Genomic DNA, 18,463 nt, shown 5'->3' with positions numbered 1-18,463 from the left:
CGAAAGGCAGACTTGAAAATCTGAAGTACATAAGTACACATAAGTTCACAAAAAGAAATCAAAATGATCCGAACTGCGCAATTTATTTATTAGGTATAGAAATTGAATACAACAACGTGAAAACATTTTCTCTATCAATTTTAATACTTTTTTTTTTGTTTATTTATTCTAGAAATTGTCAAATTCTTGAAAGTTGAAAAATTTCCAGATTATTTTCAATAAAGGACCATTCCACGTCAATTCGATCAAGAAGTGATAAGGAGGGTCGGCGATTTTTTTGAAATTTTTCCTGTGGAAAGACCTTTTGAAGGGATGACCAGTGGCGCAAATTGCAGCTCTCTATAGCGCCATTTTAAAGGCTGCTAGGGGGTGTCAAAGTTTTCAGTGAACTTGAAATATCATCCATTTCAGCAGTGGATTACTCGATAACCGCGATGCCTACCAAAATGGAACTTTTTCCAATAGTTAGAGGTTTTGAAAGGATTTTTGGCGATATCATAAAAATTAGTGTTGCCACTTTTTTTTGTACGAAAAATTAGCTTAAAAAGTTTCAAAACGTAGTTTTCATATCGTTCCGAGTCTCAAAAATTCTGAAAAAAATATACTGGACAACTTTTTATGCTCAACAACATAATATTAAAAAAATTGGGATGGAAATATTTCGTAAAGTCGATTTTAAAAAATTGAAAGTTAGCGAAAAAATGCGATTTTTTTAATTTGAAACATGAAAAAAAGTTTTGATTGGTGAAGTTGATCCATTTGACCGCTTGAAAAACCCCTTTCCACTCGATGAAATGAACATGAAATCACAAAAAAAATCAAAATCTGAGTGAATTGGAAAAAATAAACGAATTTTATAATTTATTTACTATATTATGAGTGTAATTCATCATCAACTTTTTCATGAACTACGTCAGAAAAAGGTCAAAATAAGACAACTGAATGAATTTAAACTTTTTTTGATGTTTGGAATTGAAAATTGAATTTTTTCGTATTTTGATTTTTTTATGGTGAGTTAATTTCATCGAGTAGGTAAAAAAGTTTTTTCGACTTTTTTTGCACAATTTTTCCAAAATGTTCAAAATTAGCTCAATTGTTCCGAAATGTTCAAAATTTGCTCAATTTTTTTAAAAATTTTTAATAGCATCACTTTTTAAACTTGAGACATTTTTGAAAATTTTGTTTGCTTTTCAGAATATTACTCAATATTAAAATTTTCAATTTCTACACTTTTTCAAGATAAATTTGCACATTTTTTCAAAATTAATTTTTTAGCCAAATTTTTGTAAAAAATGGGGCTATTTGCAGTAGGCCAGTCATTTTATTTATTTATATACATATCAGATTCAGTCCAATGGTGATTTTCACGTTTTATGACCTGCTGGAACCTGTTCTAATCGATCAAATGGAGTCAAACTTGGGGAATGGGGTTCTCTTGGGAGCTAGAATTGACCCCTGCAGTTTGAAGGTTCAAAGTTGAAAATTACAGAAAGGTTATTTTTTTGGAGAAGCACAATTTGACCCCAAATTGATGAAAATGGCCCAAATTCATATCATTGGTGAATATTGCCATTGTAAACAACATATCCAAATTTCAGCTTCCTAGGTCATCCCCACCCCATGTAAGGTGGAAAAAACCACATTTGACCTCTATTTTTGACCCCATCACCCCTAAAATTACCCTAGGGGTTCCATATTTTCAGCATACAATGAAAGGGTGCCTTTTGAGTGCTTTTTGCAGGATTCAACCTTCCAACTTCATTTGACCTCTCTCCAGAGTCAAAAAAGTGGATTTTAGCGTGTTTTTTGACATTTAGCCAAACCTACAGTCCCTCCAAATTGACCATACTTGAGTGATCAGAGAATCTATGATAAAAACTTATAATTAATTAGTAAATGTATTTCACCACTTACTAGACACTACATAATCTTTTCCATCTCTTTCAGTGCCCTCCCCCCTTCCTAATACTAAGGGTGTCAATGCCCAGGGCCAGACCCAAGAGCACATGGCCCACTGAGGTATCCCATTTTAGCGGCCCTGATTTTGGGCTCCTCAATTAATCGGCCAAGTTTCATTTTTTTCCTCCCATTTTTAAAGTGCAGGACACGGAGCATAAAAATTCATTCAGAAATTTTTTAAGTGGCCCACCCACTGATTTGCCGTTTAAGCCGAAACGCCGGTTGATTTTTGTAAATTTGCCATTAAATAGGCGCGCATAAATGACAGTAAATTTGCCGTAGAAAAAATGCCGGTTAGAAACAATTACTTTTTATAAAAACAGCCATTTAAACAGCCTTTTTTGACCAGCGAATGGCAGAATTTTTTATTTGCCGAACTGCTGCCCGATTGGGTAAAATTTCGCTTATAGACGCTGATAAATTCGACGGCGACAATTTGGGACTAAACGCTGAATATTTCGCTCATAACTGCGCGAATAATTTCGCGTACAATATCGCACCTGCGCGAACGCCCATCGGATTATCAGCGTTTGCGCAGGTGCGATATTACACGCGAAATTATCCGCGCAGTAATTAGCGAAATATTCAGCGTTTAGTCCCAAATTGTCGCCGGCGAATTTATCGGCGTTTGGTGAGCGAATTTTGCTGCACGTTTTGTATAAAATAACGGTTATGTTTTAAAATTTTTGAATTTCAAAAATCAAAAATGAAGGGAAGATAGGCATATTTCTAATTCATTTCTTCACGTATGGTTTCCCCATATTTTTCTGATTTTTTTCTACCTATCACACGTAACTAAAATTCCTACACCTATATGGGGATCGAACCTGGGACCTCCTGAACTTAAAACCCTACGCCTAACCCTACGTCTACCATGCCTCGTGGAGGAATGGGCATAAAATGGATTGATATAATTTTCTTGCAAGTGCGTGAATGTAAACTGTTCTAATTTGGGCTGCGGCATGTTTTGATTGCAGAAATCATCCGAGTCAAAAAATTTACACATTTCTTTATCATAAAAAATTCATTTAAAATTATTTTGTTTTTAAATTTTAGTAAAACCCAAACATTATCAAGCGAAATTCAGGAATTTTTCATTTTATTTAAAAAAATATTATAGAACTAAAAATGAAAAAATCATTTCAACTGAAATTTATTTTTCTAAATTGATTGAATGAATTTGCAAATTCATTTTTTTAAAATTATTTTATAAAATGAAGAAAAATTTCTGAATTCAGCATTACCATTTTTGGTTTACTGGGACTTGAAAAAAATTTATTCAAAATTTATTTAGATACTTATTGTTCAACAATTATTTTTTTCTTCATATTTTTGATCCATTAAAATTTTTATTTCATTTTTATTTATTTATAATGCTCATTCATGATGCTTAAAATTATTTTGTATTATTTTTTTTTCAAATTTCATTGAAAATATATTTTAAAAATAGATACCCCCAGTAATTGGTAAAAAGAAGAGAGAAAAATAAGAAAAACAGGCCACTCGCTACTGATGCAATTTTCGTTTTCAAACGATATTAAAATTTTTTTGAACAAAAAAAATGTAGATAATGTTTAAATTAAAAAAAAAAAAATTAAATTAAGTGATACGTTTTTTAATGGTTATTTGCTTACTTTTTTTTAATTTTTTAAATGAAATTTTGAAACATTTTTAGAGACACTTAAGTGTAGGCTTACCTAATTTTTTTTAAATCTAATAAAAAATTGAAATTTGTAAAAATTTTGCAATTGACTTTTTTGTTTTTTATCGCGAGGATAACTTTCAAACTTATTTACTTCATTTTGTATAGAATTCAACGTTGACAATTTTCCTCATCTCAAACACCTATTCCTCACTCAGAATTTCGAGTAAATTTATTTATTTACAAAAAACTAAGAAAATACTAATTTTTTAAAGAGTTTTACAACTTTGAGCTTTTATAACTGTTTTCTATCACGCAGATAACTTTCAAAGTTACTCCATCTCAAACATCTATGTCCTTACCCAAAATTTCGATTTTTTAAACAAATTTTATTCAAAATTTTGAAAACAGAAAAAATGATTTTTTTTCAAGAGTTTTACAACTTTGAGGTTTTATAACTTGTTTTTTATCGCGCGGATAACTTTCCAACTTACTCCATTTTGTAAATAATTCAACATTGACCATTTTCCTCATCTCAAACACTTATTCCTTACTCAAAATTTCGAGTAAATTTAATTTAGTTGCAAAAAAGGAACTATAAAGAATCCTCAAGATAAAGAACTGTCTGTAAACTTTTTAAAAATTTACAGGCAGGTAATTTTGCGGATTGACTGTAAATTTTACAGTCTGTAAATTTACATTCTGTAAAAATTTAGTACATATCTGCAAGTGAATTTAAAAATGTAAAAATTAGTTTATATTCCCTGAATTTAGCTTTTTTCATTGAACAGCACATCAATCCTTAAAATACCTATTCTGAAAAAAAATTTAATGAGAAAAAATTTTACCCTGGGTGGGGATCGAACCTGGGACCTAACAGAATACGTAGTGCGGATGCGTGCGCATCCCGCAAGTTCCCCTTCCACAAAATGCATGAAACGAATTTATCAGCGAAATTTCTTTTTCAAAATTTTTGCTAATAACTTCGCTGCTTTGTTCATTGATGCGCCAACATGATTGACGAATTTTTGAGCGACCAAAAACCTCGCCATCGCCCAAGACATTTTTATGATTGGCGTTAGCGTATTTATAGGCGAATTCGTAGCACGCTGCAGCCACTCCATGGGCGTCAGCAAATTTATAAGCGAATTTTCGCAAGTGACTTCCCTGAGCGGACTTTTGGGCGATATAATTGCGTTTTACGCCTATTATGGGCGATTTTTGCAGCGATAAGCGAACTTTTACCTGATTGGGTGGTTCTCGCAAGTGAAAAGTCACTGGGCTACTTTATTAAAAACAGTTGTTTTAATCAGCTGTTTTTTATTCACCGATTATAGTGCACATGCGCAATGGGTATTCGCAACTTCTTTTTAAAAAATTGAATAAAAGTACGAAGTGGGGTACATGTATACCGCTTGAAAACAAAAATATTCATCTTGCAATGATAGCTGTGTGGTTAGGGAATTGGATCGGCAAGCGGGAGTTCTGGGTTCGATCCCCTCTCAGGCTAGAGATTTTTTGTAGATTTCAGGTTTTTATTCGGCGATTTAATGCATTAGGTATTTAAACAACCAGCCGATTTTTCCCTGGCGTTTTTTCAACGGCAAATTTACTGTCATTTTTGAGCTGGCCTTTTCACTGCCTTTTTTTTTATCGGCGAATCTATTGTCAAGTGGGCAGTTTTTACCTCATCGGCCCAAATACGTCGCGGCCCACCGAGATTTTCTTAGTAACTCAGTGGGTGGGTCTGGGCCTGGATGCCTCGATGGCTAGGTTAAACTAAAATATCAATGCCCTAGCTATACCAAAAAGATACTAGGTATTAATCGATCATAGGCTCAATTAATATGAAAAAATTGAATTAACCATGCGCGAGATGGTGTTAAATAGAAAAATAGGCAAAGACTATGCCATGGTCTCCCCAAAAAGGCACCCCCAGTCCCCCATGGCATTATTTATATCAACATGTGACGAGGAACCAACTATCACAAATTGCCAAAACCAAGTGAAGAATGGCGTGAAAATCCCTTCATTATAAATAGATGTGAGATCTTCTTCTTCTATGTAATGACCCTATAGTCCTTTGGTGTGAGCCGCCGTATTTGGCGGGATCTTTTAATGACCTGACACCCTGACATCATTCTATTTATAGATTCACACTTAACCAAATATTTTCAATATAGGGGTTCATAATATAAGCACCACCATAAGCGGTAGAGGCATACTGCACTATGTCAATTTTTTTTAATTTTTTCATATTTTTTTGTTTTTATACACTTACCCACCTATTTGGGGGGGGGGATCTTTACACCACATTTGCTTAGTCTTTCAAAATTTTGTACTCTTTCCTCAACTGTAAACAATTTTTTGAAAATTTGCATAATAATTCTTGAAATCTAGCACAACCACTTTTTCACAGAGAATTACAACATTTTTTCATTTCGCATACCTAACTTTTCTTGTACTTTTTGTCCAATTTTTAAAACTTTGGACCTTTTTTTTATCATCAACACTTTGTTAAGAACCACTTGGGCTAGATTCAGAAAAATTGCGCAAAATTTCTATAAAATGAACATTTGAAAAAATTTTAACACCTGTAGGAAAGATTCTAAAAATTATTTTAAAAAGTTAAATCCTCTCCTATCATCTAAAATAATTTCAGTACCTACTAAAAAGGAGCTCTTTCTTTTTGCATCTGATGCGTGGTTACTGGTTATTAAAAAATCCAAAGTGTAGGTAACAATTGGAAATTTAATCGGACACCTTGTAGGTACCCATATAAATCCCCAATAATTAATTTCTCTCACTATGTAGTTTACATAGCTGTATTTTCTGCAAGCTAGCACAAACCGTGTACCAGGTAGACATGCAAATTACCACAATCGAAATAATCTATACGCTACATTATTTGTAACCTAACCTATCAAATCCTGAGGCAATTTTTTTCATGACTCTGGTACTCATAGCAGCAGTGTAGAGATACGAGTATTTACGAGATGATATATGATTTAATAACAAATGTTTGGTAAATCTATCGTCTTATTGTTAACCTGTAATTTGAATCGTGTCGAAATCCCTGTGTATAGTACCTATACCTAATACGTAGGTACCTATATCTTGTAGCATCTAGCATCTTATTCTGGTACTTATTGTTATTTTTTTGGTAGATTTTAATTTCTATATTATAATGTTTTCAATTCATTATTCTTTGTTTCAGATTCGCGCTGGCGCGTGAAATTCTAAATTAGATGGCATGTCAGAAACACGGCGCTAAGGTAAAGACACATTAAAATATTCAATACCGTTAGATTTTTTAACGTTATATAGCGAAGATTGTATAGTTTAAAAAACGCTAATTCGTGGTGGTATGTGCTGATTGAAAGATCGTGATCGAGACTTACTATATTATAACAGTGCTCGGCGGCTCGGCCAATCGACGATTCGTTATACACGGTTTTTTTTTGCCGCATTTCACGAAAAATTTGCCCACGTTTCGTCTTCTCTCTGGACGAATTTATTCGTAGGTTGAAATGTCGAATGTAGGTAACCTTATTATAATGCGTTTTACGCGACGATATTCAACTTTAAGGTTTGGCATACGTAAGGGAAAATTTTCCACAATTTTCAAATATTCGTCATATTTTGTTTAGTTCGAACGTTTAAATTATATTATTCGTTTATTATGCAATCGAAATATCGCCATTTTTAGTCATTAATTATTACATTTTTCTGGTAGGAATATCAAACGTGTATAGAAATAAATCGGCGATTTCAATAAGAGAATTCGACGGTGTAGATATAAAAATCAACGATTTATCTCCATTTTCACACGATATCGTCGCTGATTTATAATCGTTTAGGTATTTTGTGCGGTTGAAAAATTGCCTACGCCGCGTCGATTGACTTCATTCTCTTTTTTTTTTTACCGAGAAAACATTTCATAGGTCGAGTTTTTATTCCAAAGGGTTGAAAAAAAAGATGCATCTGATGACTTTATTTACTCTTTATTGATTTAGATGCAAGTACGTCAGTAGGTATTCCAACTGTTTGATGACGGAATGTGGTTGTTCGCTGTTCGGTGATTAAAAAGCGAAACAAATGACGTTCATTCATTATCGACGATCATCGTATAACGAGAATATCTCCATAGTCGATATGTTTTTTTCTCTTTCTTGCAACCGAAATCAATCTCAAGTGTGGTAAACCTTCCATGTTCCATTTATGGATATCCTCCTCTTCGTTGTATATACTTTTTTCAGATATTAAGCTAAGCGTATACTTATGTAATAAGTTCTGCGCTAAAAACATTAAAAACCTGGCAACATTGCTTGCTAATTGACCTTCCACCATTCTTCCGCCATGGATGGCCATTAACTTGTGGATTTGCCACGAGTAGGTATTGTTCGACTTAAAATTATGTTTTTTTGGCGAAGCTGGATCACAGGCAGGGGTAGCTGCCACCCCCTTACACGACGATCCGTGAAAAATTCTGTCCTAAATTTCTTACGTACTCGTACGTTTGAAAAAATGACCAAAAATTGACTCAATTTGACCTCCTGTCTGTTCCCAATCTGTAAACTCCTGAAACGAGATGTGTGGCAGTACTTTAGGTGTTAATGGCATCTGTTTTCGCCCTGATGTTTATACATCACTGTACAACACGTTGTCAACATATTAGAACCTCGCTACATAACACTTGTCATTTGTCATTACCGCTATATGAAACCTTGTTTACATTCAGGACAGGTACTTGTTCAAAAATATTATTGTAGTAAAAAAAATATCAAGCTATTATTTACCTATACTCGCGATGCATAAAACCAAGAAACAAGAAAATTAAATTGAAATTAACGAAAACAATAATGAAGATATACGTAAGTGGCTCTTGAACGATAGGTACCTAGCTACCTGTATACCTACTTAGACGAGCAAAAATTTCAAACAAGAACATAAATTTGACAATTTATTGCCATAAAAAGTAATTTTATTTGAGTGCTTTTGACATTGGTGAAGGGTAGTTGTACGTATATGAGAAACTATTAGTCTGGTATCCTTCTGAATCCATCTTGTAAATTTTTATATGCATTATGCACAACAGATAGTTACCAGCTACCAGACGTTGTTTGGACACAAAAAATCGATCCGTGAGGATATTTTACTAACCAGATATAGGTACGTGATATGCATCTACTTAACGATTTGAAATATCAACTCGATTAGGTAATTATGTGTTTGAAAATGCTCGAATTTCAACCGAATAATTTGCATTATTTTAAGAACTGGAAAATTTTGGCAAGCATGGTGACGAAAACAAGATAGGATTTGCATTTAGATGGTATAGGTATAGAGTAAGTTAGCAATCAAAAAACTGAAATGATATTGAAACGTTTCTCTAGTTAATGAAAGTAAAATCCTTAGTAAGTATAAGTACGAGTAGGAATATCTAGGTATACCTAGTTTTAGGTTTTTTTTTCATCTACAACCCACAAATTGAAAAACTCTAACGTGAAATGCAAAAATACGAGTGTCTCGATGATAATGTTTGATAACCTGTAACCACCGCATTTTCCACCACGACCGTGATCATTAACACCTTGTCTCATGGAACACAATATCGATGCCTTTTTTTTTTTAACTATACGCGATACGCCTATGGAACATAATCAACTGTAATTTAATGGTTGATCGGATAAAACAGAGGTACGTAGGTATAAATTACACGGAAATTGAATGTAACAAGAAGCAGGAAACACGGTTAGATTTTCGTCTAGTGACTTTTTATATGTACCTTTTTTTTTAAAAAAAAACGCTGTAATAGGTACCTAACTATTCTTATGACAAAGTATTTGTCGTCTTGTATTTTTATTTAGTCTTTTGTTGGGAGACTTCCAATCGTACGAGTGTTCATGCGCATGGTAGGTATGTAGAAGAGTAGGTATAGCGAAGACAGAGAGTAACTTAGATTAATTTTGAGGAGGAGGTTTGTAAATGTAATTTTTCAAATCAAAAGATACTTAATTGTGTATTCTATAGACTCAGATCATACGTATTGAGTGAAAGAATAATAATAACTGCTGATAACTTTCTTATCTACTAATAAATTGTCAAAATTTTAATTTCAACAAAACCTCGTAGACAATTCCATAGCGGTATAATTCATTTCTTTTTCTCATTCTCAAGGTATACTTACTGAAAACATGTCCGAAAAAATTTTGAAAATTCTTTCGAATGATCAATAGGTGGGAAACATTTATTTTGAAGATCTATCTAGTGAGGAAGAATTTGACCCAGAGGCCAGAGGACTCCATCCCAATTTCCAGGAGAAGTTTTCTTAGAGACAAAGATAAGCAAGATTTCAGTCACTCAAAATAAAAATTAGAGATCCTACAAAGTTTAGAATTTTCCAAAAATATGCCGTTGAAATATCCAGATCTGATCAATTTAATCAGATCCAATCATGCTGAATTCATGCGCTGATTTTTGGACTATTTTGAAAAATTCAGAACCCCATACTTAATGGAATTTTCAATTTTTCATTATGACAGCTGAATTTTTTTGAACGCTGTCTTTATTAGTCCTTAATACTCCCTTCCAAAATTGATGACTAATGATCAAGAGATTTTCTTAATTGTAGGCTCTGATTATAAGTAGTACTTCAGTGCTATTAAAACCAGTGGTAGTGACAGACACGGTTTATGATCACTGTTTGTGACAGACATTGTTTTAAACCAGTGGTAGTGACAGACACTGTTTAAAACCAGTGGTACTTAGTGACAGACACTGTTTAAATCCAGTGTTTGAGACATACACTCTTTAAAACCAGTGTTTGTGACAGACACTGTTTGAAACCAGTGGTAGTTACACTGTTTAAAAACCAGTGTTTGAAACAGACACTGTTCAAAACCAGTAGTAGTGACAGACACTTTTTAAAAACCAGTGTTTGAAACAGACACTGTTTAGAACCAGTGGTAGTGACAGACACTTTTTAAATTAAGTGTTTGTGACAGACACTGTTTAAAATCAGTGTTTGTTACAGACACTGTTTAAAACCACTGTTTGTGACAGACTCTAGTTTATAACCAGTGTTTGTGACAGACACTGTTTAAAACCAGAGTTAGTGACAGACACTTTTTAAAAACCAGTGGTAGTGACAGGCACTGTTCAAAGCCAGTGGTAGTGAAAGACACTGATTTAAACCAGTGGTAGTGACAGACACTTTTTAAATTGAGTGTTTGTGACATACCTGTTTAATACATGTGGTAGTGACAGGCACTGTTCAAAGCCAGTGGTAGTGACAGACACTGTTTTAAACCAGTGGTAGTGACAGACACTTTTTAAATTAAGTGTTTGTGACAGACACTGTTTAAAACCAGTGTTTGTGACAGACACTGATTGAAACCAGTGGTAGTGACAGACACTTTCTAAAACCAATGGTAGTGACAGTCACTGATGAAAACCAGTGTTTGTGACAGACACTTTTTAAAACCAGTGGTAGTGACAGACACTTCTTAAATTAAGTGTTTGTTACAGACACTGTTTAAAACCAGTGTTAGTGACAGACACTTTTTAAAAACCAGTGTTCGAAACAGACACTGATTAAAACCAGTGGTAGCGACAGACACTGTTTTAAACCAGTGGTAGTGACAGACACTTTTTAAATTGAGTGTTTGTGACAGACACTGTTTAAAACCAGTGGTAATGACAGACACTTTTTAAATTGAGTGTTTGTGACAGACACTGTTTAAAACCAGTGGTATTGACAGACACTTTTTAAACCCAGTGGTGGTGACAGACACTGTTTAAAACCAGGGTTTGTGACAGACACTGTTTAAAACTGGTGTTTGTGACAGACACTGCTTAAAACCGGTGGTAGTGACAGACACTGTTCAAGTTTGCCAGGTATAACATCAAGGATTGTACATATGTACGACTGTACGAGTAAGAATAGGTATTTGGGCAGTCATGACAGAAGTTATCCAAAATAGTTCCTGAATCTTTTCATTAGGAAGCTGACAACTCTCTTCAGCTTTACAGTTTTCTACAAGTCCTGCAACAAAATCAGAAAATATAACAAAAAAGTAAGCCCTGTGCATAATTACGTGTGGAAGATGATAACTTTCAAATCTGATTATATGCAGGATAAGGTAAGGTGCACTGGGGCAAGTCAGAATGATTTTTCGCAATTTCAACTTTGACCAGCTGTTACTCCCCTTCTAATGAACCAATATGGATCAAATTTATTATGTAGGTTCCCATAAGGGTTCTTAACCTATGGTGAAAATTTGAGCGCGATTGACACAGTAGCTTTCGCTCAGTGGAATAAAATATAAACTGTTCTGACTTTCCCCAATTGGGGGAAGTCAGAACAGGCTAAACTTTGCAGAGGCGTAGATCAGAAACGGAGCGTCCTAGAAAAATTGCATATAAACAAAATTGTGGAGAATTTAATTCTCTTTGAGATTACTCTCATCAGATTTTCACTAGGACGCACGGTTCGTCCGCTATATGCGAAAAACTAAGAAATAGAAAGTCTGTATTTTAGACCAAATTCAAAATAAGTTCAAAACAACAACAAAATACAATTGAACCAAAGACATCTAAAATGAAACTGAATCGCGAAAATTTTTATGCCGTGATGAAGTAGGGGTACTACCCTCAAGTCACCTTTAGTGGCACTTCGCCAGATATAAACCTCTAGGTGCTAGAGCAAGTTTTCTAACTCTAACTTACCCCGAATTCCAACTTCCCCTAGTGCACCTTAAGAGACGAGTTTGCGCAATGCGCAGAGGCATTCTTTAAAAGCTTGATTTGGAAGGTTTGCATCAAAATGTCCCATTGGAATAGCGGTCTAGATAAGGAGAATAAAAGGTTGATGTCAAAACCACAACATGATATCAAAAGCACTACGAGATATCAAAAGCACTGTGATATTAAAAGCACTACGCAAACCTGAAAACTTGACAGCACAACATGATATCAAAAGCACTATGTGAAACCGACAGCTCAAAATCACTACCATACACACAAATAGACAGCACTATGCAAAACTGAAAGCTTGAAAGCACAATGTGATATCAAAAGCACTATGCTAATCTGAAAACTTGAGAGCACAATGTGATATCAAAAGCACTATGCTAATCTGAAAACTTGACAGCACAACATGAGATCAAGAGCACTATGGGAAACCAACAGCTCAAAATCACTACCATACACACGAATAGACAGCACTATGCAAAACTGAAAGCTCAAAAGCACAATGTGAAATCAAAAGCACTATGTGATATTGAAAGCAAACGTGATGGCAAACAAACCTCATCACATGTCACAGAAAAATCATAAATGACTTAGGAAAGCTGGAACATCTTAGGGTAAACCATTATGCCCTCACCACACAACCCCCAATTTCATGGCCTGTCGTGTTTGCTTATCTGCCTCTTTTATAAATAAATATTTCAAAATTGAATAATGGGTCAGGTTTTTTTACCTCCCATAGTGTTTGGTAAAATTCAAAATTTATTTTCTAAAGGTTGTAAATCAATAAAAATGACATCAGCTTCGCTTTTGATATGGTCTTTTCCCCCTTTTTATTCTTTTTTTTGGTACAAATTTTTGTAATTAATTACAATTACTCCTGAAGCTACTTGAGTAATAGCAATTATAATTATGTTGTCCCATGCTTCACATTAAACCACATCTACGTATGGAAATTTCAAAAAAATCAGTCCATTCATCCCAGAGAACATTCGAGCCAAAGAATTTTTCAACTTTCAGATCAAAACTAAATACATACCTACTAATAATGTGCTACGCACACTAAAAAGTTTGAATATAATTTTTATGGCAAAATAATACAGGCCATCCTTTGAAAAATATGCATTTTTAATTTTTTGAAGCTTTCAAAATTTGAATTTTTCAGGCCGTTGTTAAGGCAAAAAAAATCGAATGTATTTCGAAGAATTTTTAAGCTTCGAGTGTTCTCACAAACTTTAATCGCCAAGTTGAACAAGTTTTTCAAAAAAAAAATCCTTCTCTCGACTGTTTCAGAATTAATATCCAACGTCGAAAATAAAATTTTTTAACGACCTGTTTTCCTTTTTATCGAGCTTCATAAACCGTACCTACCAACTCGTTTATTACAACGCTGCCCAATTTACACTCAAGTATGTTGAGATTGAGAGTGAAAATATTTACTAAAATTGTGTTGAAATTAGTCATAATGCCGAGTTCACGTCGATAAAAGTTTCCTCGTATGCTTGTTTTAGGTAGGTATGGTATTGTAACATAGGTATTCAAAATTATATAACCGCGCCAGAGTAGAAAACCACAAAGGTGTAGGTTTCATCTTACACCAAAGTTACCTATATGTGCTATTTTTAGATATCTAAGCTACATAATGTAGGTATTTTATTTCAGAAAAAATTTAATTAAATACTATCATCATCAATTAATAGTATAATGTAATGTAAGCCTAGATATCATAAAAATGAATCAATGAAATAAGTACTCGTGTAGGTACTTAGAATAATACTTACAAGTTGAATGCAATGATTTACTTACTTACTTACTTACTTACTTACTTACTTGAGATTGAATAGAAATATTTTCTCATAGTTTGCTACGTCGCGTCGTAAGATGCTACATGAAAAGTATTACGTGGGTTTGTAATACAAATAATGTGAACAAAGTAATCAAAGGCGTTATAAAAACTGCTATAGGATAAGTGGGTTTCAAATTACATTCGAAAATCCTATATACCGTTATTTAGCACATGTAAAGCTGCAGGTAAAATAATCCTAGTGATAATTTTCTTAGTCCATGAATTGCAGCTTCTCTACGATGGAATAGGTATAGTTTCGCCATAAAATCAGGTAGGTAATTCTTTAATGTGAAGATTACCGAACACTTTGAAGAAAAATTGAGTGTGCGTGTGGAAAAGAAACAGTTCGAGAGGAAATGGTTTAGAATTTTATTTTATATCGTGAAATGTTCCTAATTTTAGAGAAAAAAAAAATTGTATTCAACGGTGAGAAGAACGAAAATTTTTCAAGGACATATCCATAAATGTAGATATCTTCTATGCCTTGCCCATTTTATGGAATACAGCGAGTATTTTTTTTGCTCTACCTATATTATACGGACCAATGTGTAAATATTCGCAATTTCTTTTCGTGTATTTTTAGCTGTAGGAATATTTTTGAAAACAGAAATCATTGGACTAAACACAAACAGTGAAAGGTACCCATAAAATAGGTAGTAACATCTTAGATCACTAAGTTCTGTATTTTTTTCTCTCTCGCTAAGGATGACTAACCAAGCGTTGCTGGCTTTATTATTCTGTCATTTACTCATTTTATCTTTACTGTTACTAAATGCAACACTTCAGCATTGGATTTTATGTGTTGAAATGTATTATTCACATGAACTATAGGCAGGTGTACCTAGTTGCCTAGGTACGTCCAACACGCAGATAAGTACAATCCAAATGGTACATCACGTTTTGAAAACGAAATTTTTAATTTTCTTGCTAGTTTTTTTCTCTACTTATTGAGTAAGTAGGTATTTAAAACGTATTTCACTTATATGTAAATATAAATTTCATGCAGAAGTTTGTGAAAAATCGAAAATTGTTTTGTTTCATGGTAGGACGACGTAATTGCAAATCTATGACAGGAAGTGATTTTGATACCATTAGAAATTGAGTACCTACCTAACCTCTGGAATGGATTTATGCATCGCTAAATACTCGAGAATATTTACTTTTACTTAGTCATTTTTTTTCATTTTCCGAAAGAACGTTTCTGTTAATTAGTTAATCGTCTAGCGTGTTGGCTTATCTGTTTATTTTAAACCTCTACGCCATCGAAGCGTTGTTGGCTAAGGTGCGTGCGTGGTGTAATTATTTTTTACGTTTTAATTTTATGAATGAACGTTGACTGCTTTCTTTTGGGTGGCAAATGTCGGGTTATTTACTTAGAAATTCTACATCAATACATATGTAGCAAGACTAGCAAACTCACTTGTGTGAATAATTGATGAAATCACTGAAACCCCTTCCTTCCCTCCCTCCCTCACCTCCAAAAATCGAATTTTTTTCAACGTTTTCCTGGTCTGATTGCTTTTAATAAATATTTTTCAAAACATTTAGTCACATAATCCAACCTAACAACCTGTTGATTTTTTGTTGGTGGAGGGAGGAAGGGCAAAATGGCATTTTCTCAGGGCTCGTTTTAGTTCTCGATGGCTGCTGCGCCTCTGCCTTCAATTCAGAAATAGAAAATGCTCGAATAAAAATCCATACTTATACTCGTATGTCTGGCTATTGCTCAAGTTTGCTTCGAATAACCTAATCATCTCAAGCAACATACATACCTAGTTCAAAGATCACTCGAGTATATAGGTAACATGCATTCAACATCCCTATTCGAATATTAACGTACCTAGCTGAAAGCCCTTCACCTACGCAATTGGCAACTTGAAAAAGAAAAGCATATCGTGAAATTGCTTCAAGGTACTTCTACCATTCGGATGATTACAATGACGAGTATAATTTCGGCACGACTAAGTTCATTATAACGCGGTTTACACGCGTAATTCTGTTCCAAGTCGATGGTACATTATGTAATACAATAAGAGTAATGATAAAACGTGGACACGTTTATCATAAGTAAATATAAAAATCCGCGTACTGGTGTCAGATGTGCTAAAGAGATGTATGTAGTATGCAACATTGATGCTAATGTATTGGCAAACACCTCGCCAGTTTTGCAAATCAATATTGCATTTCTTTGTTGCTTTTTAATCTCGTATATTTATGGATATCCATTAAAAACTGTATCTTTTTCCCGCCAATAAATTACATCACGTTTTTTAAAAATTATTTCACACACAAAAATACTCGTAAAACTTTTATTTTTTGTAAGAGAAAAAAAAGAGTAAAAGAGAAGAGAAGAAGCCGCTTGTATTACTCGAACGTCCTCCGTATCCCTCCGCAACAGGTACATAAAGAAATTCCATAGCTGACAATAGCAGACAGAATGCATCTCTTAATCCTGTTTCAAAACGATCGACTTAAAGACATAAATCAAGGTTTACGGTTCAACGTCAACTTTTCTCGTATATTTAGACTGCCTGTGTAGTTTTTTCGCCGAATCGCCGACTATGATTTTTTTTTAACGTGATCTTCATCCGTACCATACGATGCATAGTGGTTTTTTCTCCTTCTGGTAGATAATTCTTCGCGTCTTAGGTTATAGCTGCGAGTTATTATGACAAAGCAAAGTCTGCATAAATCTTGGCTTTTTACTGTACGAAAATCGTAATTTATTTTTCATTTGGTTAATTTACGTAGCAGGTGGATTTTAACTCTTGCATGAACGAGCATTCCATTTTAAAGTTTCGTGATTTTAAAAATATTTATAGTTAGTCTCGTCGCTTGAGCTACATGAAACTAAAGGTACCTACCTACCTACCTACCTGCGTTGTTTATATCATTCTTAAAAGGCGGTAAAATGTTGGTACAGAATTAAAGCCTAACTTATGATGAATGTAAGCCGAATAATTGGTATACTCCTGTATATATAGCTAACAATTTTAACGATTTTCAAAGGATTTTCCTTTAGTTGCTAGGAACTTATCAGAAGCACGTTATTTTATGTCGAGATTTTTTCTTACATTGAGGAAAGATGAGAATTATTATTCTGAAGTCACAGTGGTGGACTGGCCTATGATGCTGACTGGCGATCGCCAGGAGCCCCGAAACATCAAGGGGGGCCCCATTTTAAAACCAAAAATATACTATTTTCACACTCTCTAAACATGAATTTTTGCAAACTTTTACTCTCACTTCGCTCTGGTCTGTTTGCTTTTCTTTCATTTCATAATTGAAATTTTTAATTACTCAATATTCAAGTTTTAAAATTATGGAGTCAAAAAATAGGTAGACTCATCGTAAAAAAAAACATTTTTTCTTATCTCTCAAAATATTAATTTTGGAAAGCTTTTGCCCTCACTCCGTTTGGACTACTGTGTTTATTCAAATTTTTAAAGAAATGTTAACCCAAAAAACGCACTTTTCACTTGAAAACCCCCTATAAGTACTTCTCGAATCAAGCTTTTGCCCTCGCTCAAGGTTCGTACTTGGTTGCCTTTTTAAGTACCTACCTACCTAAGTTACTAAATTTGGTACTTTTTTAAAAAATTTCAAAAATTCAATTTTTGCATGCATCTTGAAGAGAAAAAATGCTAATAAGTAATGTCAGTAAGTGAATAATTTGCAAAAGTGTCGAGCTACTTGTACACTTTTGTAATATATATTTCAACTATGGCTACAATGTAAAATAGTCAAAGTCTATCTTTCTGCCAAAAATATCTAAAAATCTTACCATTTGTCAAAATTTCCAAATAGCCTCGTTTCTTGCCAAAAAATTTTCACTTTTTTGCAAAAAAAAATTCATAAAGTATCTATTTCCCTTCCTAAAAATTACCTAAAAATCCCGCTTTTTTGCCCCAAAAAAAGTCAATGACCAACAAATTCTCATCATTTTCAACGAAGGTTGCAAAAAAATATAATTTTATGTTATGGCCAATATATTGCCAAAAATTTGTGATTTTCCCCAAAAAATACTCAGTTTTGCTTAAAATTGTCTAAATTCTCATTTTTTGCAACAAATTCTAAAAAGTTGTATTTTTTTCAAAAATTGTCCAAAAGACTTCTCTATTCCTGAAAATTCTAGCTTTTTCGCAGTTGAAAAGTCTCGATTTTTTACAGGAAATTGCCATAAGTTACAAAGTGGAAATCTCACTTTTCGAAAGAAAAAACTTCTGAAAAAATGACAAATGTAGGTACCTACCTACTTAATTTCT

At 33.7% G+C, this 18,463-nt stretch overlaps 1 protein-coding gene across 1 annotated transcript in view; it reads left to right on the top strand.

Moving 5' to 3' along the window:
• LOC135849868 (uncharacterized) overlaps positions 1–18,463 on the top strand; it is a 67,076-nt gene that overhangs the window by 18,941 nt on the left and 29,672 nt on the right. The window contains exon 2 of the mRNA XM_065370498.1: positions 6,819–6,876. Within this exon, the coding sequence (XP_065226570.1) occupies positions 6,850–6,876 (27 nt within the window). The 5' untranslated portion in view covers positions 6,819–6,849. The remainder of the gene's footprint in view (positions 1–6,818; positions 6,877–18,463) is intronic.

This window comes from Planococcus citri, chromosome 1 (genome assembly GCF_950023065.1).
Source record: "Planococcus citri chromosome 1, ihPlaCitr1.1, whole genome shotgun sequence".
In the NCBI taxonomy this organism is placed as follows: domain Eukaryota; kingdom Metazoa; phylum Arthropoda; class Insecta; order Hemiptera; family Pseudococcidae; genus Planococcus; species Planococcus citri.
This window is presented reverse-complemented; position numbering and strand designations above follow the sequence as displayed.